This window comes from Oculina patagonica, chromosome 1 (assembly GCF_052425735.1).
Source record: "Oculina patagonica isolate OP01 chromosome 1, crgOcupat, whole genome shotgun sequence".
NCBI lineage: Eukaryota > Metazoa > Cnidaria > Anthozoa > Scleractinia > Oculinidae > Oculina > Oculina patagonica.
The window spans coordinates 21855287-21877782 of NC_135758.1; the positions used below are offsets into that span (position 1 = coordinate 21855287).

The window sequence follows — 22496 nt, forward strand, 5'->3', positions numbered from 1 at the left end:
TTTAGATGGAAGTGTTATAAAAACAATTAGAATTCCTGATTGCTTTTTGAACGCGAAAATATAGCCTCTTGCGTGTAAAACAAACAATTCTTTTCGATTTATCTCTATTCGAATGTCATCGTGTAAGATATCAGTGACCGTTGAATAGATGTGTAGATATATCCAGTCAATACTTTGTGGGTTACCGCGGCTAAAAATACAACGAAAATGCAAGGAATTCGTTAAAACTCACTAATGCACCAAAATTGGAAGCATATTTTTATGCGGATAAATTTTATAGACGATTTTCAAATGGAAAACAAAAAGCTTGCGTGTCTGAATGTAGAAAACGCAGGCATATATACCATCTGTGAGCCATATGAATGAAGATTTTATTTTATCATACAATCAGTCTTGACTCGGCTCCCTGCGGTGAAATCGTACCTTTACTTTTCCATCTGTTAACTGCAAATAGCTTGCCTTTCTTTGGCTTTTTTCCTCACCCCAGCTAGCCTTTGCCAACAGATTGATAAACCATCTTGATAAATTTCCGACACGCCTAACGAGCCCAACGAAAAAAACAGATTTGAAAAACAAACCTATTTAGTAATTTACTCACGCGTTTAAAGCCACTGATTATTTTTTAATAATGCGAAATTTCACTTTGATTGCTTGATATATCTTTAGTGTAAGGGGGTACTGACTCCTGCTCCGTTAAAAACTTTGGATGTTTTATGTTTAAGCTGTAGTGTAAAAAAGGCTGTACGCTATTCTTCTATTTTTATTTAACACTGAAAATCATCACTGTTGCTATTGATTTGAAAAGCGCACGCTTTGGAACCGTGCGTCACAAGCGTGCTGTGTCCGATGTGAGTGAATTCAATTTGTTCAATGGGTTTCCAAAACAACTCTATGTTTTGAAAAGGTTTACCTCGCGTTTACAAGAATACAACTGTTCTCGGCTATTCCATAAAAAATACACCAGACATGCATTTTAGGTTTTCCGAAAGTCATCTCCGGCCGGGTTAACCATGCTGTACTGAACTGTTTCTGTCCACAGCAAGGGACGTATTTTTATGTTAAAAAAATACTTTTGATCAATTCGATTTTCTACACAATAAGTATTATTTTCTTTATGCAGATATGTTACGTTGGCGTGTTAAAATCTGCACGTTTACAACGTTGCTAAAATGTGCTTTTAATTTCTCACTGTCTTAAGTGAAAAACAGCTGGAAAAATTTCAACAGGAATTTGCTTACGTCGAGTCCAAAGTTTTGTTTAATTAACAAAATTGTTCTGATATTTTTTGTTGTGGGGAGATCTGTTTATTCAACAATTTTATATCGCTTGGAAAACAGTATTGAAATCGTTGGCTTTCTTTCATTTGAGCTACGGAGTTTGATAACGATTTTGTACAATGTCGCAAAGTTTTGTCTACAACAATAGTTTCTTGTGTTGTTTTGATGCAATAACCCAGTGTACTTTAGATTTTTAATTGTTCTTTTTTAATTTCCTGCGGAGAAACGCTTTCTCTGTTTGCAAATGCATAAGGCATGCAAAATAATTTAATTTGTGTATTGAAACCAATTGAATGCAACTAATCTCATGCCATTCGCCAAGCAAATCTGTTTTCAATATTCTTGCCGTATCGTACAAGTCGTCGTGCACATGTAAGCATCGAAGGTCAATGTTCGTTAGAAGCGTGTAAAAATCCCACAGAAAGGTCAAACATTTTTAAGAAACAACTCGAAGGCACCCTGCTGAAGTGGGACGATCCTTTTGTTGAAAATTCTTTGTAATAATCTGGCGAGCATGAGTTGGCAAAAATGCTGCCATTGACACCCACTTTAAAGCAGCAAATCGAAATTCCAGCCACAAGCTTCAAGGAACTAAAGCCACTCGATTCGTTAAGGTCCCCAATATGGTTTTGGTCAAACTGGTTGTGTTTTATTTACTTTAGGAGAAACAAATATACATAATGATTTTTTAGGTAGAATTTAATTGGGACTCGCAAGCTCTTTCAAATGGGAAAAACACCTGTTAGAATCAGACCTAACTCCCTGTGAGAATTAACCATTTCCACATTTACTGCATTAAAGTCTTTTTGTTTATTCAACAGTTTGTGCTAATCCGGCACTTAACCCCTAAGAAGATCTATCGCTTTATTCTTGAGATAAAATTATCTGATTGCCCTCTCATGACAGACAGATAGGCAGAACTTTGTTATCTTTCAAAGTTTCGAGTCGTATGACGCAGAACAGGAGAAAGAATTGTTAAGATTAGATGTCACATTTTGGCTTTGACAGATAGAAAAGTAATCGCTTAGAATTTAAGACGTTGTAGAGTTCCGATTTTTTTCGTTTGGTTTCGATAACCAGATAAAGCAATTGGTCCTTAGCACCTAGTTTTCTAGGAACCTCTTCAAATAACCAATGATAAATCTCTGTCTCAACAGAGGTCGATTTGTTGATTTTTCCTGACATTAATACGGAGCCTAGTAAAACATTGTTGGCAAACATCCTTTATGTCGGATATTTATTTTATTTTGGCACTATTTTGGGACTGTAATTACACTTTTTTTCTCATCCGCACAAAGAGACTTGTAAATGCCGCGATTTAGCGAGACTATAAGCAAGCCGGTTGATGAAACAAATGCTTTGATTAAAATGGCAGTGGATTAACTTCTTTTTAAGATTTCCGCGCGCACAAAAACCCTCACATTGCAGCTTTAGAAGCAAGCGATTTCTTCATTTATAAAATTATTAATATTTTGTTATTCCAGATTTCCTGTCGCTTTTGTAAACAAAAGCTAGCCTCCCCGATATTACAGTAAAAGAGAGTTTTCAAGCATTTGCCAAATTCGATAAACAATAAAGCACTTTATAACGATTGTCTATAAAGGTAGGGTCACACGCTTGAAAGGATAATTTTTTAATATTTTGCGCGTTACTTCTGTGGTAATCGGAGGCGTTTCGGCAATTTATAAGTTCTAACGAGTCGCACTAAAAACAAAAATATTCATTAAGATTTAAATCACTCGCCGGATATTGAATTCCGACTCTAATGGAATCCCTGTAACATTTCTGTGTTACCGAATTTATTTTATAAATGTGTCTGTCGTTATACGTTCAAATGGTCATGTTTCTAGAATTCTACGTCAATCGGCTCGTTAGCTGCATTATGTTCTCCCCGCAATCTTTTAGCTCTCTTAACAGGCGTTTAAAAAACACACGAATCTCTTAAATTGTGGCCCTGATTTGTTTTTGATGGAAATTCCGTGAATGCTTGCTCAACAACGCAGCGAAACGCAAAGAAAACCGGCCTTGTGTAATCGCAGTGATGTGTTTTCGAAACAATCAAGTTTCGGTAATAAACGATGGCAGGCCTCAATAGAGAAAATTATCTCGCCCTGTGATTAATTTTATCGAGCGAAGATTGCTTTAATTACATCTGAATCATTCTGAACTGTTGACCTAAATACTGTTGATTCAACACAAAATAGGAAGCAAGGCCAGATTTGATAAAGTCGTTTCTGCATCAAATTGCAAAAACTCGATGGCAATCTAAACTAGACCTTTCCACGTTCGGCCCAAGAGATGAGCAAGCGATTATTTTCTTCTTGTACTCAAACCATTTCAAAGAGGTGCCGATTGACAAAAGATGCCTTAGCCCCTGCACCAAAGTTATTTTCAGCATGGCTGGGTATCGCTATCGATAAAACACGATCGCTTTTCCTTTTATACATGTCGATCGCTGTGAAAATAAGGACATATCAAATGCCACTCTACGTCAGACATATCATAAAGTCTAGTGCAGAGCGATTTTGGGAGCGCATACAAGAAAATTTCTAATAGAATCGAGCATAATAGCGGGTCGCACGTTTCAACTTTAATAAACAACAAAGAAACGTTTAATTAGTGAAGTTTTGAGTGGGTAATTGTGCTGGAATTTATACGGAGTCGGCGTAACTTTTTCCTCATCAAGTCGGATTTGCCGAAATTAGCAACAATCATTTCTTAGGACAGTTGGAGTTTATTGATCAAATTAACCGGGACTGTCTGTTCGCTGTGCGTATTGCCTCGAACCATTCCGTGGTTTCCGGCCCTTATAAATTTGAATTCGGTCTTAAGTCGGGTTTTGTTTTGACAAGCGTTTTGTCTTGATGTTATTAGATGATTATTGGAAAAATAGAGGCGATCTAGCACAAAGGGACCAAGGACCAATCAGCGCGCGCCGTTTTTCAAGACCCATTCTTCCGGCCGATTGCCTTGTTTCGGTTCATTTTAATCGCGAAATTGCCAAGATTACAGGCTTGCGAAGGCGTTCAAGCGATGAGAGCTGTTGTTGGTTGTTATTAAGTACCTTCTTGACCTCAAGCGCTACACAAGTATACGAGAAGTGTTTGCCCGAATAGCTAAATCAACTCTACTTGAAAAACGTGCTAACAAGCGCGCGGGAGAAAAGACGAGAGACCCTCGACCGCGACTTGAACTAAAACTTCAAGCGACTTCTTAGATTGACAGATACAAGCCATTAAGCAATCACACGAGTCTGCTCATCTCGGAGCTTTTCAGCGAGACACTTTTAAGCGGCGTACGACAAACGGGAAACATACAAAAAACACACGATGAGAGCGCGCGTCTGGCTCCTTTCTTTTGTCTCTATCATCGTTCTTGCTGCGATAGACGGACGCAAAAAGACCAGGTGAGTGAGATTATTGTTTAGTATTTGTTTCAAAGTGTGAAAATTTCACCGTGAAGCGAGAAGTACTTGGTTGGTAATTGAAGCACCGTGAGCATGTCGTCGAGATGAAATCGAGCTGCACTGTTTGATCGGCGCGTGCAAGGTTGTTAAGGGTCTTATTTGTGCTAGGGTGGTCTTGATACGAACATTTGCAGTCTTGATAAGCGCCTCGTGGCACTCGCACTCACTTATTAGTTTTTCTTTACTCTCTCTGCAGGCAACCTCGGAACGAAGCTGCCTTGAGTTTTTGCTCTTGGCTCAAGGATAGTCAACAAAAGAAGTGTTTAGCTCTGCCTTTACTTGGCTTGACTGCTCGGGACGGCGTCGAACTAGCGCTAAAAGAGTGCAGAAATCAGTTTAATGATCGCCGATGGAACTGTTCCGGTGTAACGATCGCAGACGTTTTTCGAAGAGAAAGAATGCTCAAGGCCGGTGAGTTACGCATAATCTAAACTTTAACTTCCTTTGCTTAAACATTCAGCAATATAGCGCTCCCTCCCTGCTTCCGTTCTACGACCTACCTACAGATTCAATATTATCAGACATTTCCTGAGCTTTCCTTATCTCTAAACGTTATTTTGAGAGCCGGGGGAAAAGATAAGCTCGCTGTATAGCGTTGGTTTGCTTCAGTGTAAGTTCTGATGTAGCGGTTAAACTCAGTGAATCGCGACTCTATTGCCGTCAATATACAACTGGAAAGCATATGTGTTTTCACAAAGAACATATGAGGAAATATTTTGTTTCAGAAATCCGCTTAATTCCCACTTCATAGGACCTTGGCAGGCCTTGTCTATCAAGCAATCTGCTGGTCTGGAGTAAGTTTAGCAAGCGCTGTAAATATTGCGTGGCATTTGCTGTATTCAAGCAAGCCCTAAGGCTGCTCACCGCCTAGTGTTAGTTTGTTAATGTTTCTCAGTGCGGGCATTTTTTACCTGCAGGGTGCTCTTTGAGCAGAGTTATTAGCTTTGTTCGTTTTTTGGACATCTCAACGCCCTCCTCTATTCGTCTGTGTTTCTAAACAGTTTTAAACAACATTTCAACAACCGTTTTCGGCGACGGATGCCGGGTTGTAACCTTGATGAAAGTTCTTGTCTCGCGAAAAATTTCAGGCGGTTTTTTCAATTTTTTCTCTGCAGTCGAGACTATTTGTCCTTCACAAATCGGTGGAAACCTTTGTTTGTTACATATGTGAAACGAATCTACCAGGCTTAGGAAATGTCTCGGAAATTTGCATCCAACCAAACACTGATCCAAAGATTAAACACGTTTTAGAAAATGTCATTCCCAACCTCATCCCGAAAATGGCATATAATAATCGGTAGAATACGCGTCCTCGAGCACGAAATTCTTAATTTTATCTGCTAATACGTAAGAAGGATTCATCCAGCTTCGGTGTTTGCATACCAAAACACCATCAAGTTTAAAGCTAAATGCCGTATGAGAGAGATCATTCGTGGATTTGGCGGTCTTTGCTAGGTAAATATGATCAAGACGTCGCCAGTGTTTTCTTTGAAAACTACACCGGACTGACTCGAAAGTCACCTCTAGAAAGCGCATTGGCGATGACTTCCTATGCGAAAAACGGCTGTTTATGTTATTAGCAGCGTTAAGGCCCGCACCAGCCTCAATTAATACCCCTTCTCTTTTATCCACGTTATCTAGAGCTACACAGACGTTGAAATATGCCCTCGAATGTGTACACAGCCTAGATAACTTAATGCCTCTCATGGAAAGTTCTGACGTGAAGTGTCAATTTGTTTACGACGTGTGTTGTATCGCTAATCTCGCGGGCCCGTATCAACCACCCTCCTATAATGGCCCCTTTTTATTAGGGTAATCGAATATCGACGTAACTCTAGCTTTTTTTGTTTTCCGGCCTTGTCAACAATTATCTAGGAAACAGTCGAAGACATTTTGAAAACAAACACATTATAAATGTGGACTCCAGTTTGAAGGTGTCCAATAAACGCTTTTTCACACGCCTTCGAGAACTGGCGCGCCTTCCAGTGCGTTTAATTTCCGTTTCTTTTTTCATCGATCACTTGACCCGTGTTGCGCTCTAAACCAGCGTGGGCCGGCTTATCGCGCGCAGGGAAGAAGCCAACGAGAGAATAGAAATTAACTGCAATTGCGTCAGTGTTTTTACGTTTCCTGTGGAATTCACCGCAACAAAAAAGTAATTGACATGACACACATTAGTCTGACTGGCTTTTGCCTTTGTAAACATCGTAACACGGAACCCTTTTCCTTTATTACAGCATTGCTACAAGAAACCAGGAGCCAAAAAGTCTGTCGATTTGTTGAGATTAAACCATTATCAAAGCGAAATAGCTTTTAACTTTTCTTCGCCGTTTTGGTCGGCTAGTTTGGAACACTCAAATTTCGGTGTCGCTAAACGCTCGATCAACTTTTACCGTCTTGGGTCAGGCCATTCTTGACAGGTTCTCTCAAAACTAGCAAAATATAATCCCGAAAGAGATTTATTCCGCAAAGTTATCATTAATCTTTTGGCAAATAATTACAGTGCCTTCTCGCTATTATACTCCTAGATACCCCTAAGGCGTTAATGTCTTTTCATAACCTTTGTCTTGTGTAAAATTGTCGATTGGGAAAATTACCCATCGTGAAATGAGAAATTAGAAAAAAGACAAAACTTCGGGCGGTAATTATAAAGAATGAGGGTAATTGAGGGTTGTTCGGTCTATCACAACTTCAAATAAGGTTTTGGTAATTTTCTTTTAAATTGGCTTTGAACAATGGCTTTGTCAAATTGTGACGTGCGCTCGTTTGCTTGGTGTTGTTCCAAAAGAATAGAATTTGAATACCTTCTCGAAAAGAACTCAACTAGAATGAACTCGACATTTTTGTACTTCTGTAAACACGTCAATCTATCAGAAAGGTGTTTAAAAGTGCTGATAGCAGTGTTTGTTGTAAAATCGAAAATTGTTTATTCTGTTTAAATTTGTATTTGCCATTAAGTCGCTGGTTGGTCTAACCTTCTAGTCTCGAAGCTTCTCGCGTCCCGTTTCACAATTTGTTCTTTCTGTCTGTGTGATCATCGCTTAATTTCTCCATACAGTATCAACATATTGTCAAACAGATATCTGAAGAGAATATAGAAAATCATCAACTAGAAAAAGTTTTCATGATGTAGTCTCAAACTTACTTAGCTCAAGCGCGGTTTATGTTTCAAAACAAGCCTGGTTCCCCGCCCCCTTTTGTGCAAACTTTCTCGTTGTTTGAAATTTTTCCTGCTGTGCACACTTGTTACCTTAATACAATGTATTAAAACGAAGCAAAGAACAAACAAAATACTTTCGTTTCTGTTAGCTTGGGCACAGGAAAGGTGGACGGAAAATGACTTCATCGTGCTTCATCACGTTTTAGCCGAACTTATTAAAACTTTTAATTGAGCCGCACGTTTTCAAAACCTAAAATGAACGTAAGTAATTGCGTGGAATTATCGTGATCTGCCCGCTGGGTGTTCGGAAAGATCCTTTATGAAACATTTCCCGTTTTAATATTCCTTCATTCATTATTGCAATTTTCTGCAGGCGAACATGGGATTAAAGACTGTTCCATGGACTATTTCATTGGCTGGTTGTTTTGTATAACTGAAAAGACGGTCGGGGTTCTTTTGACTCTAGTCGCATTTTGACGTCAATGCTGCTAATTTGTAGGCGGCAGCAATTCTTGTGAAACAACGGGAGTGTTTTTCAAAGTTTTGACCTGCATTCTAGATCAAATGTGACAGTTTAGGACACTCCAAAGCCGAGAATTTTACATTGATGTCACTGCGCAATGTAATTCGTGCTTTCCTGCAGGGGAACCTAAATTAGTTGTTTTACAACTCAGTTCGTCCACAAAAGTTTTCAAAAATTTAATTTTCTTTCAAAACTTTTGTAATCTTCGTGAAAAGGCGTACGTGATTGTAAACTGATCTAATAGAATTTAATACACTGCAGCACCATATTCTCGCATATAAATTTCAGATAACTGCTCTCGTTACGTTCATGTTAGAGGCAAGATTCTAAAGTTTCATTGCTATCGAGAGAAAGCTGGCAGAAAGCGGTCTAGACATCGGATTACAACAAAACGTAACAGCTTTGAATTCAGTTCCAGGACAATTAATTACTTATTGAACGATTAAACATCTGCGAGGACAAGTGGAGGAATCCTCCACGAACTCCAAGTCTTCCTCAAAATTGCGCGTGCGATTTTTCACGTGCACTGCTAAAAGAACTCACGTAGAGATAGAATTGAAAATTTGTCAGTTGCACGTGCGTTGTGCTAAACGCCAGAGAATGGAAGACGGTATAGGATTCTGCTTTTGTTTATTTGTTTTCAAGTTATAGGCAGTTGAATGTGTTTTCGGACGTTTTTAATCTTCAATTGACCCCACACATACAAGGGTACCAAACGTAAATGGAAATTTATACAGATGAAATCAAGTTACATGGTCAAATGCCAAGCTTAGAACACGCAATGCTTTTTAAAATGACTTATAAATATAGTGTAGTGTTATGTGAGCATCAGGAACGGTGACCTTATTAAAGTTGGTCAAACTTTTTGATGTGAACGTAAACAGTTCTAAACTTAGAAACTTTCTGTCAGGTTTTCTTCTGAGTCACGTTGTTCGTCTTGCTCAGTTCTCAATACATTTTGACAAACGCACCGTTTTGTATCATAAGAATAAATGCAACGGTTTGGAAACTAAAAATGTTATTCGGTAAAATGAAATTTAGTGGACATCTTTGAAAGAACTTATGATGCCATTTGTAACTATAGTATGTAAATAAGAGCTTGTAAGGCGCCTTGAAGTCTTTTCACGATTCATTTCCCACGGCAAATGCCAACTGACATAAAGGTATAGGAAGCAGGGGCAAACGATGACATAACGATAAGATTCCTCTTGTAGTAAATCAAGCAGCTTGGCTCAAGAGGTTTAGTGGAATAAACACAACGCCGAGAAACGGGAAGGGAGAGTTACTGTTAGGTATCCAGTCTAACAGCTCAGTTTATCTCCATCTTTCCATTTATTATTCGAATAAGTGCTTGCAACGTCTTGCAAGTCATTCTTGTTTCTCTTTCTCATTATTTTTTGATCTCCGGTTGCCATTTTCCCGCCATTTGTGAGAGTTTACATTCACCCGTTGCCATTTTCCCGCCATTTGTAAGCGTTGCATGAACATATAGCCATTTCTTGCCATTTGTAAGAGTTGCATGAACATGTAGCCATTTCTTGCCATTTGTAAGAGTTTGCATGCACCATATGCCGTTTTCCCGCCATTTGTGAGAGTTATCATTTACCAATAGCCATCTGCCCGCCATTTGTTAGCGTTGCATGCACCTGAAGTCATTTTCTCGCCATTTGTACGAGTTTGCATGCACCATATGCTATTTTCCCGCCATTTGTGTAAGAGTTTACATGATGTATGTAAGTTTTGTTTAGTAAATGCAGCAGCTAAGCCTAGAGATATATCTTAAAAGATTTCTTGCAAAACTTTGTTCATTATTCATCTCAATGTCTTGAATCTCAGTAGCATTTAAATATCTCTCCTTTTCTTTAGATAACAAAGAGAGTTCGTACCTGCACGCTATTGCCGCTGCAGGGGTTGCCTACCAGATAACCAAGGGCTGCAGCCTGGGAAACTGGGACGAGTGTGGCTGCGATACCCGGCCACAAGGAAGAGAAAACAAACCTGGGGAAAAGAGCTGGGAGTGGGGCGGATGCTCCGAGAACTTTCAATACGGCAAAGACTACTCTAAAGGCTTCATGGACCCGAGCAAGAATGCCGAGAAGAGCTTAACAAACTTTATTATAACACACAACCATAATGCTGGTAGAAAGGTAAGCCAAGTTGTTTTTGTTTCTGCACTGACCAGTTCTTGTATGGAACAGGATGTTTTTTCTTATAATCTTTAATCGTGCTTTGATTTTTGTGGCTTTTCAAAACGCGACCGCATTGAGAACTAAATGGTTTGTTAACTTTTCTGGTCGTATGAAATTGCCAAACCACTTCTTAGCATGGTGCAAATTGTGGCGATTAGAGGGGGATAGAAAATAAAGCGGATTGGAACGGATGACGAGGTGTGAAAAGCGGGGCTTAACTTTGGAACACAGGGGGTCGACTAGCGGGTACCGTACGAAAGAAGGTCACTGTTACAAGCATAACTTTCTTTTGATGAGATGAACATTCGTCAAATTGAGAAAGAAAGAATGGCTATCTAGAACAGGTGTTAAGCCTTTTTGTTAGTATGTATCTACGTTTTATTGCAACATAAGAAATGGAAAAATGTTACGTGTAGGATGCAAAAATGAACACAAAAAGGAGAAAAACTGTGGCCAACACCCCAAAATACGTGTTTGTAAAAACGCAAAACTTGTGACAAATGGAAACGATACTATAGCATTTTAGAATTAACGAGTGTTAAAAGCTTTAACGTATATGCGGGTGAATTAACACAAATCCCACAAGTACGGATTTAACGGCATTTCAAGGGTTTCCTTATGAAGTGTGAAGCGCTTTAGAAGCTGGTCGTTGCGCACGTTATTTGGGCGTCGACGCTTTGTGTTCACAAAAGAGACATGTATGTTTTTCGTAGCCGCAGCTTCCCGTTTTTTTCCAAACTCTGATTTTCCCACATTTTCTCGCCATATAAACCACAGTTCAGAAATTAGGTCCGTTGTAGAACCATAATTTTTCGGCGCCGCAAATTTTTTCCGTGCGTAGAAAAATGAAAATAATGCCTTTGTACTTTCCGAAGCAGTTTGCTAACAGTTTTGCGGTTTGACGCTTTAAATTGTGGACACCAGCGTCGAGCACGTATGTTAGTTCAATTTTTGTTATTTTGGGGTTGCTTTTCATTTTTTGGGCGAGAAGATTTTTATATGATCGATGGGTATCAGATTAAAGAAAGCTCGCGAAATGTTTCACATAAATTTTCTTGTTAAATTTATAAAAACCCTTCATGGGAACGTGCTCACTAAATCCGCAAATATTGCCTGCTTCCTTATCTTATATTCTGTACTCTGAGCTGTTTGTATTAAACGGGGACTATGTCACGGATTTTACCAGATTTTTAAACAGCCAAAATTTTTATTTGTGTCGCAGGAAACCTAAAAATAATAGTCCATTTTTATTAAGAATTGCTATATTATAGCACTGAAACTGTTAACGAGCATCTTTGGCTGCGGGTGGCTCGGATGGAAACGGATTGCAATTAAAGATTTTTAGTATAACATGCCATAAATACCGTGGCTTCCTGGTAAATAAACTGTATCAAAACCCCGCTAAACAAAGCCATCCTTTTCATACAGGTTGTTTATAAAAGCGGCTATAAACACGTTCAATCTGCTTAGAGACGCGGTCATCTATTTTTAGCTGCTCTCGAAAAAGCTGTAATCCATACGTGAATCCAAAATAATAGTGGCTTAATTTTCAAGAGCAGCACTCGACAAATAACGGGAAACCATTAAAGGAAGTTTAGATCATTAACGACGACAAGGATAGAAATGAATAATAAGATCACGTTTGTAAGTTAGATTAAATTCCTTGAAAATGTTGTTAAATCCGTGGTGCGACATGGAATTCCTAAAAGAATTGCTTTCGACAATTTAGGTGGAATTCATAAAAATTTATACTATTAACAGAAGAAGACAGCCCTGAGCACTAAATACCCCAGTGAAAATATCCAAGTTAAAACATGTTTATTATAACAGTTGATGCGATAATCTGAAGTATAATCTTCTCACAACCATCGCAAATAAGAAGGCTAATTACAAGTTTAAGCTAGTTTATTGTGCCTTTTAACCCCAATTTCACCCCCACAGACAGGCATCGCGTCGCGTACGGCTATAACTTTTGAGTCTGTGAATGAAATCTTTTAAGTGTGACCGTTCAAGTAAAGGCTATTGAGAAGTACCGTGATTCTGTTTGTTTTTCGGTGTTTTACATATATGTTCTTTGAGATTATATTTTCCTGTTTTGAAACTGGTTTGGCGGCGACGTTATATTCAAGGTAGTTCGAAAAGACTGACCCGGACTGCCGCTATGGCCTAGGTCTAGTTACATTCGTTTTCAAAAGCAAAAAAAATAATAATAAATAAAAGAAAAAATAACTGTACAAAAGGTCACTGGAAAATTAATCTGAAATCATCTCTTTTCATTTTGCTTCTCTGGGCTTTCCATTTTTTTCTTCACTTTTTAGACTTTGATATTTAGATAAACAGGGAGGGAATAATTTCAGTAATTACGGCGTTTTAGAAACCATAAAAATATTTAAAGCCAATTTAAAAAAATATAAACATATTAAAGGAGCATTATTCTCCATCATCATGAAATTTCATGTGCGTGAAAGTATGTTCGTAATAACGAAAGAAGCAACCTTTGTTTTCCGTTAAAACGCTCCGCCTTTCCTCGGCAAAAAAGCAAAATTACCTCAATGTTGATGGCTAGAAAAACACCCAACACAAGCCATCCGCTATTTAATTTAAATCCGAACCTTTTTGAATAGCGGCTATGCAAATCCTTCTACATGCGGTCGTTTCGCAAACGTCCAATTATATTTAATGACTTTTTTTATCATTTTCACATGCCCGCTCCGTTGCGTGGGTCGTAAATTGCAAATGTTGCGGCTTCCGACTCAGAATAATCGAAACAAATTTGAACAAGAAGTGACGTTTTGACCTGTTGTTCCGTTCGTGACGGTCGCGCGCGCAAAGTGACTCCCGCGCGGAAACTCTGCCAATTTCGTGGATTTCCTCCGCTCGCCTCATAACCGCTTTTTGAACTTTGTTTTCGGTGGTTTGCGATAAAACGTGATGAACAACTACTCACACGCCCTTCCTTTTAGGATTTTTTATTCGAAAGGTGTAGGACTTATAGCTTATCTTTCCTTGTTGGCGTAATAAAAACTCCTGCGGATTTTGATTTCAGAATAACAAAGGAAACATGTTCTTCTCGAAGCTATTTTAAAAAAGAGGAACAGAGCTCCTGGGTGATAAAGCGATTAATAATTATCCGGATATTTTGGTATCATTTTAGCAGCAGGGAGTTCTCTTCGCGAGAGGTTAAATTTGATGTTCCTTTGTGAAGGTTTTATATATGAAAGGAAATTAAAAAATAGTCACGCAATTTCGTCAAAATTATCCTCCAATTTAAGCCTTCAATATTGTCCTCTCTGAAGTGTACAACAATCGGTAAAGCATTTGAAATATATTGGTACGCAGTAGGCTTGCATCAGGTGTAATGGGAAGAGATTTTCTGGATTTTTTTAGTAAAGCTATATGCAAGATTTTTCAACATTTTTTACTAGAAGTAATTTAAACTATTCGTTAACAAGGAAAATGAAGGTTCGGGAGAATTATCTCGGTATCGCAGCGGTAATAGTTGTTCTTCCTTCCCCTTAATGGCGCTTTAATCTCTCGCGGAGATTTACTCAGAGGACTTCTCGAAATCACGGTGATTAATTTTCTCTTGATATTTTTAACCGCCTTGCAAATCATCAGAGATAATCTTCTTTTCAGTCTTAAAAGCATTCCTTTGCTTAATTAACGGATTAAAGGAATTAAAAAGCTATGGAATGGTTTTAAGTGTACTTTTCTTAAGAAGCACGCGCGTTTTTGAGCGAAAATGGGATTACTTTTTTTAATCTGCAATTGTGAATGACCTGACAATGTTCGGCCTTTTTATGGTTTTTATAAAAAAAATGATATGATTTGCCGGGGTTTTTAAATTTTTGAACTTCTTTAGTTTTAGCACTTCATCAGTCAGGGTTGTTTTTGGTTGACGGAATGGATTTTAAAGTCGTTAAAAATCCTTGCAACTGATTGAATGTTCGGCTTTCTTTGGTTTCTATTAACAAAGATTAATGGTATGAGCTCTTGACAAGGCACATCATTTGATGACTTTTTGATGGTTTTCCAAACTTTTCAGCCAATCAGAAACAACAACTGCACGTGCAAAAATGGGTCAAATCAGTAAAAAGAAAGTTATCCAGCAGTATTAACTAACGACACGGCTTGTTGCACACTTTACAACAGTTTCTTTATAAACTCGCATTCCAAAATTTGAATTGGCACCGACACAATCGATTACCTGCCATTGGCAGCCACGCCTTTTGTATGTTCAACGGACAAGCTTATCAAATATTCCTTATTAAAATGTTTGCTTTTAAATTAACCTCAGCGGGAGTGTCTTTAGCAGTGTATGTTTTGTCAAACTTTATTAGCATTTACAACAATTAAGTGTGTTCAATCTGTTATTAATCTGTTGTAACAAGTAACAAATTTTCCGCAAAGCTCTCCTCTCCAAATATGTTTTTGTTAAATCTTGGAAATACTCAAAACAGAAATCGTACGATTTGAAATCATTTATTATTTTTCAAGGGAGTTTATGATAATTTCGTTGGTCGGCACTCTGCCCAACCCCCTCGGGCTGTGATATATGTTTTGGCTAAAAGAATTGGAGTTTCGAAATTTAATTAAGAAGGAATGACCTTTTGAAACAATCAAAACAAATCACAGTTTTACCTCCTGTGGAGAATGGGTCGAAATTTTAATTATCGTTTCTGATTGTCATGCTTTTCGTTCAATGCTATTTTTCAGAGGTTTCGTGGTACACTGCCTCGTCAATATCCTATAGTTGATTTTTTTTTTTCACCTGTGTGTTTGAAAATGTATTGAAAAGTTAAGGAGAAAACAGATAATGATCACATTTGGGATTGTAGCTCTGTTTGAATATAACAGATTTAGTAGGTCGTGAAGTGATGTTATTTCAGTGCCGAAGGTTGACACTTTGTTCCCTTACATTAAACGTCTTTTAAAAAATGTTTGTTTTAAGTTTGTTTTTTACAGGACAACTCGGATTAATATTAATCCGCGGATTATAATAATAATAGATTATAATAGGATTATTATAATCCAGTAATAGATTATTATAATCCAGTAATAGATTATTATAATCCAGTAATATATTATTATAATCCAGTAATAGATTAAGGCACGGCAAAAAATTGGAAGGATTAGATTATTATTAATATTATAATCCGGATTAATATTAATCTGTATTATAATCCCAATAAAATTCCTTGAATGTTCGGATAACAGATATGTCTATTTGACTATCTGACAGATATGTACATGACAAACACACTGCAGACTTACAACACAGGACTGACAGAATATAAGTCACTTATTACATCCGTCAATGGTAAATAAAGGTGACGGGCCTACACGACTCCTACGTTCGTGACATTTGTACCTTTGCCGTTTTATGTTAAGTTCGGTCTTTCGACCTTATTTGCTTCTGACTTCTTTCTGAGGGTCCTGTTTTTATTTGGAGGCATTATGTATTGAATAGAGCCGTAAGATTGTGGCCAAGGAAGTGTCTAGAGGTCATTAGTCCGCGCTGCGTGGTTTCCGTTTACAAGTAGAGTTGAATGACACCTCTAAATCTGTACTCTGCCACATGTGCTAGTTCAGTTTGTTTTGGCTCAATTCTATTTGCAAGATATGCTTTAGGCTCACAAAATGTTCGCCCTTGAAGGACAAGATATGAAATGTTACGTGAAAATGTAAACTACTTGCATTTTATTGACGCCGCGCCCGGTATTTTAATCAATATTGTTGCAAGATGTATTGTCTTATCACGGATTATCTTGGTCCGGCTTCGCCAGAGACTGTTTCAGCTTTACTATGAAAATTAGCTGAAAGTTGGTTTCAGAGAGACACTGTGTTGTAAAGGCTATGCTTCTTGCATTATTTTGATCGAGCGCTCTGTCTTTTTAGCTCGTTGTTTAGGATTTTTTACCTCCCTTGTTCGTTGCGTTGCGTTGGCACCACATGATTCAAATATAGATTTGAAATCTTTCACGCGCAAGTCTGTTGACTATTTTCCTTTTTGTATGTGCCAGTATGTGGTTCAGTTCATAAGCTTTGGACTAGGATTGAGTTGTTGAGATTTATTATTAAGATTAATATTAATCCGATTAATATTAATCTTACATAAGATTAATATTAATCCTAATGGATTAAGGCACGGCTCAAACCTCAGTAATAGATTATAATAATCTATTACTGGATTATAATAATCTATAACTGGATTATAATAATCTATTACTGGATTATAATAATCATTAGGATTAATATTAATCCGATTAATATTAATCCGAGTTGTCCTGTTTTTACCTTTTCAATATTAGACATAATCAATCAAACGATAAGACAAGCCTAAGGGCTAAGGCGTTTGACGATAAACGAGTTTGTTTAAAACAATACAGGCACGCGATCTGATAAACCTAACCTGCTGATCAGAACGCACAGATTTTTTTACTAATATTGATTTAGGAGCTCCTTCCCTCCAAATGTCACCTTCTCACCGCAGTTGGGGAAAAAATCTCAGGGAAAACCCCACCAAACAGGATAACTAATTATAAAAACAGCGTCTTCGTCACGCCTTGCGCACGGAGGGCGCGTGCACCGTAACAAATGCAAATTTGATTGGTTCCCTAGCTTGTACACGTCCGACCCCTCCTCTTTCCTGATTTTTCTTTAGGGAGGGGAGGGGCGGATGTTCACAGACTGCTGGGTACCAAAGGCCCGGCAAAACGAGGAGACATGTTTTTTAAAAATATGTTTCTATGATTGTTTCTTCGATTTGTCATGTTTCTATGCCGCGCGGAAACTCGGAATGTTTCTGCGGTGTAGCAGAAGCAAATTTTGCTTCCTGAAGACAGAAATTGACGCTAGAAACAATGCTTCCCGTGTGGCAAAACTGGGAAACATTGGGGAAACATGCGTGCACTAGGTGTGTTTTTGGAAACATGTTCCTCGTTTTGCCAGGCCATAAGACTGCATTGTTTCAGTGGTTGTTTTCCATACATCCATTTGAGGCGCATATTTATAGTTTTTTCCTGTCGTTTCTTTTGTTTTAGGCTATAGAAGACAATATGGACAAGAGTTGCAAATGTCACGGCGTTTCCGGTTCGTGTACGGTCCGAGTGTGCTGGAAAACCATGCCGAAGATGGCCAAAGTTGCCTCCGAACTACGCCGAAGGTTCGACAACGCATTGAAGGTTAAACTAAACAAAAGCAAAACCAAGCTCACGAGACTATCTCGCGGACGACGAGGACGAAAAAGGAACGCCGACAGAAAGCGACCGCCGCCGGCGAGTCTCGTATACTCCGACAACTCGCCTGACTTTTGCAAAACTGACGAGAGGAATGGCATTCTGGGCACGTCGGGAAGGACATGCAATAGATCGTCGGTCGGCACGGACAGTTGTCGGCATTTGTGCTGTGGCCGGGGCTATAACACTATTAACAGAGTGAATGACGTCAAATGTAACTGTACTTTTATCTGGTGCTGTCATGTCAAGTGCGATTGGTGCAAAAAGGAGTGGATTGAGCATACTTGCAAGTGAGGCTGAATGACGTCATCGGGAATTAATCTGGAATAAATTATCATGAGTTATGTTCAAAACGCGTCACACGGATTTTTTAAAATATGCAATTAGTCGTTTGGATTTTATATTTCAATGGCTGTGTTGGAGACGGTGCTGGGAAAATGGCTATAAACGGTTTCATCAATAGCTGCGCATAAACAAAGGCTGACCTAGCCATTTGCAGTCTACAAGAATTCAACGACACCTGAGAATTACTTTGACCTTGCTTGTGAGTTATAGCTTAGATTCTATGACACTTTTAACTGGGAACTAGAGAAACGAACGCTTTCTTCTAGTAACCCATTCGTAGGAACAGCAACTTTTTTTTAGCCGTCCATTGACTTGGTTTGTCTGGACAGTGTACATATTTATGAGAACTTGTAAAGAAATTGCAGGAAAAAACGATGAATTTTTCACTTCCCCTAGAAGGTTACTCCTCCTCTTAAAACGCCGTTTTCGGTATATTTTCGTGGAAGCACTCGGAATCCGATCAAACAGTAGGCGCGAACGTCCAGGTTCTACTGCTCAGAAAATCCCGCCAAAAAGCGCGCGACGTCCTGTTTCTTAGCAACGTCTTGGACAAAATCCGCGGGCTCAGACAAATTCCGAACGAAAATGGTACTTATTCCCCTAAATGGTCCCTTAGAACACTCGGCCAGAATCAAACTACGTAAAATGCACTTTGAGTTTCTGTTATGCGCTTGATGCGATATTTTGGACTCTCCTGAAGCAGTAAGAAACCTGAATCTCCCGGTGTGCAGAGCTTTTATATTGTATTTCTTGGGGGTTGTAACTTACACACAATGCAAATTACTTTTAATTATGTATTTCTATGTATACAAACCTTTATTTATAAAATGACACCTTAGATAGAAAATCAGTGTTTGAACACATTGTATTGTAGAACACGACTTGTTCGAAGTCATGCAGTAAACAAAGAAAAAAACTTCTGAATGTTGTGAATTACATTTATATTGTTTACTAATAATCCTTAGAAATTTTAATTCTCCTTACTCGATTCCGCGCATTTCTTTAAGGGTAGTTCTAAGAATTTGGTGGTACAGTCAACACCCCCATAATACGAACACCTGGCGATGGTCCCTGCCGTTTTTCAGTCATTTTACTATAACTTAATTCCCTATAAGACGGACACCTCTCTAAGAAGGACAACGGACACTTTGAAACAGCCAACGGACACCTGAGAAGTGTTTTTATTTGTTAGTGAATAATACTTCAAAACTTCGTATCAACATAAAGCAAAGTTAGCGCCCTAAGGACATTAAACTTCCTCACCAAAAACAATCCCCTTAACTTTATAGGTGTATGGGCACCGAAAAGGTCGTTTTCTACTTAGAGTATAACAGTTTGTAGAAGCTCTCAACTTTTGCTCGAACAAACGAACACGTAACCTCCTTCGCATACGTTCTTTGGGCTCGTCACCAATACGGTTTTTAAACAGACATGTATTCATTGCGCATAGCCGTTGAGCTTTGTTATCTCAATTACTGGTGTCTCACTAGCGACGCAAGCATAACAGCTCTTATTTCATAGTGAAAACGATCTCGACGCAAGCAAAGGCACAAGCGCAAGGATCAAAATTTTTCCTTTTCTTGTGCTTCCGTTCATGTGAAAACGAAACACCGAATACGCACAAGAAAATTGTTTACGTCTCACCGTAGTGACCCAGTTTTAAAGCGCTCGTTCCAGTATTTAAACAAAAGTTGCAGGCTGCGGTTGATTTTGATAAACGTTTTCTTTGGTTGTTCGGAGAAGTGTAGACAAAAAAAAGGCACAAGCGTGGGCTCGAGTATCGAAAGAAACGGAGATGAATTCTTTAATGTGAAATATCTATAGCCCAAAATGTTTCGTTTTTCTCCTTTTTTGTAGTCGCTTTCGCTGTCTTCGTCACAAGAGCAGAAGAGACAACAACACTCGACGCCTGAGAGTTTCTGCCGCAATATCTGCCGAGAGAACGGAGTCGAGAACAGAGCCTTCTAACTAGTAAACATCGTATTCTTATGCTAATGTGCTTGTGCTTATGTCGACGTTCGTTTTCACTTGACACAAACTACTTATGCTTGCGCTTGTGTTTGCGCTTATGCTTGCGTCGCAAGTGAAAACCAGGCTTTACTTCAACTCTCTATAAGGCGGACACCTCTCTTAGACGGACAGTTGGGGCCAGTCCCGACAGTGTCCGTCTTAGAGAGAGATGACTGTAATCAAGACGATCCCCTATTGATAATGATTTTCTATATTCTCGTCAATTGAATCCTTGACGATGTATCAATATTGACCACTCTTGGGAATTAAAAAGTTAATAGAGAAAATTAACCGCGGCAGGTGACGTTTCGAGTGTTAGCCATTCGTGGGAGTGTAACTGAGGATTGTGGGTTGTCTGTGTGTGATTATATGGTGGAGTAGGGTGTTATCCCTGGAGGTAGAGAGGACGAGCTCTGACTCAGAGGATGTTGACACTAAAAATTAGTAAAAAAAATAAACAAACAAACGAATTGAGAACACTGCAAAAGCCCATGTTCAGTGTACTTGATGCGATTACTTTATAATTACAGTTGAGTGTCGTATAACCAAAACCAAAGTAATCAGTCTGGCCAATCACAAAGGACACAGGTAATGCAGCGAACCAATCAAATTCGAAGCAAACACGTAGCGGGAAAACATATGCGAGCGAGTCACGATTGGTTTCGGCTTTTCTTCTGATTGGCTGAGAAATTGGTGCGAGTATTAGAAGTAATCGCAAAGCGTGATAATGCAAAACCATGAATTATTTTTGACACTCGGGGGAAAATCGCTCTAAATGGTATAGTAAAGCACAATTTTAACCGGGCAACTTCCAGTGAGCAATATTTGAAATAATCACCCCTTTTGGTAAAAAAAATCAGGGTCGTAACCAGGTATATTTTTTCATCGCTGATCCCAAATTTTAGCTATAAATTTTGATTCCTGATCCCCAAAATGTGGCAACATTTGATCCCTGATTCCAGTCTGATCCCATCTGATTGGCCGATCCAGATCCCATGACTTGTGACCTGGGATCCCGGGTCCATGATCCCGATCCCGAGGCTGTGATCCCGATCCCAAGGCTGTGATCCCTGATCCCATATACCTGGTTACGACCCTGAAAAATCGCTCCCGGCTATTATTCAAGGAAACACAGAATCATCATCATCATCATCACTTTGTTTACCCCTGGATTTTGCAAAGTAGCTTATACAGCTTATATTGCTTATTTCTAAAACTTCTTGAAGGGGGTGGGGAGAGGTGGGGAAGCATGCTTGGGATAAAGGACACAAAAAGTAGCGGTGACAAACTTTAAAAATATAATCTATTTTCAAAGTATAGGCTAGTGGACCAAGTATTTACAATAGTAAACAAAGATGGAAATAGTACAATTAATTCTTCTAAAATAACATATTTTCGGAGTCATGTAGATATTGGTGCCAATTTTTTTTGGCTAAAGGTAGTGGCGTGTAGCGTAGCCTCGACCTGGCGCAGCCTCGCCCTCGCGCACCACGTCTTTCGCGCGCTGTCGTCATGCTGACGCGTACATTCGCAGTTTGCCCCCCCTCGCTGCAAGTAGTTTGTTTTCCGTCTCCCACCCTCCCACCCTCCCATATACCCCTTTTCCTCTGTCCTTTCTCCACTGGCTTCGGCCAGTGTGACTTATGCAAAGGGCCTCGCTGTGGAGTCGGATTCCATAGCAACCGTCCAAGCACCTACCTCTCAGTCGGGTCCCCGCCTTCGCTTCGGGGCTACTCCGCTGGTGCGTCGTCCCTTTGCATTCCAGGCCAAACCACGCTCGTTGCGTAGCGTACCAGACATTAATAATTAAAATAGGGGAAGGCGAGGTTATGAGCTCGTCTCGTCTTTCGCCAGGCTGCAAGGCGCTCTGTTTTGGATTGAAATTTAGTAAAAATTTAAAGGTCAGGAAAGCCGCAAACGGAAAATATAATAATACACAATTGCGTTTCTTCTGCATAATTTATAGCGAGACAGTGAGCTTGTTCGAAACAAAGTTTTATTTAAAGGCAAGTATCCCAGACTCCCACGCAGTGCCAAGCTTCTTCCAGTAGTTCCCGGATGTAGCACGCCTTTGGCCTGTTCTCTACTGTCTCTTCGAAACACAGGTTCATAATTTCATGTAGCTAAAGAAAAGAAACTCAGAATTAGAAAGAAAAAAGGGTAACTTCTTTTTTTTACTGTAGTATTGTAAATCTGTCAAGTTTTAATCTACAATGGCTAACTTTCTCGTAGACTCTGAACTACCAAAAGCAATGCAGCATTTCATGTCTTTCATAACAATGCAAACA

At 39.0% G+C, this 22496-nt stretch overlaps 2 protein-coding genes across 2 annotated transcripts in view; one reads left to right on the forward strand and one right to left on the reverse strand.

Annotated features, from left to right (window-relative positions):
- The first annotated feature begins 2553 nt into the window (after window positions 1–2553).
- Window positions 2554–19081, forward strand: LOC144638604 (protein Wnt-7b-like). Its single transcript, XM_078497842.1, has 4 exons — window positions 2554–4683; window positions 4940–5154; window positions 10293–10573; window positions 17659–19081. The coding sequence occupies exons 1-4, from the start codon at window positions 4607–4609 to the stop codon at window positions 18145–18147; spliced, it is 1062 nt and encodes a 353-aa protein (XP_078353968.1). The 5' UTR covers window positions 2554–4606; the 3' UTR covers window positions 18148–19081.
- A 2457-nt stretch (window positions 19082–21538) lies between these two features.
- Window positions 21539–22496, reverse strand: part of LOC144632827 (uncharacterized) — a 63383-nt gene continuing 62425 nt past the window's right edge. The window contains exon 53 of the mRNA XM_078491605.1: window positions 21539–22331. Within this exon, the coding sequence (XP_078347731.1) occupies window positions 22209–22331 (123 nt within the window). The 3' untranslated portion in view covers window positions 21539–22208. The remainder of the gene's footprint in view (window positions 22332–22496) is intronic.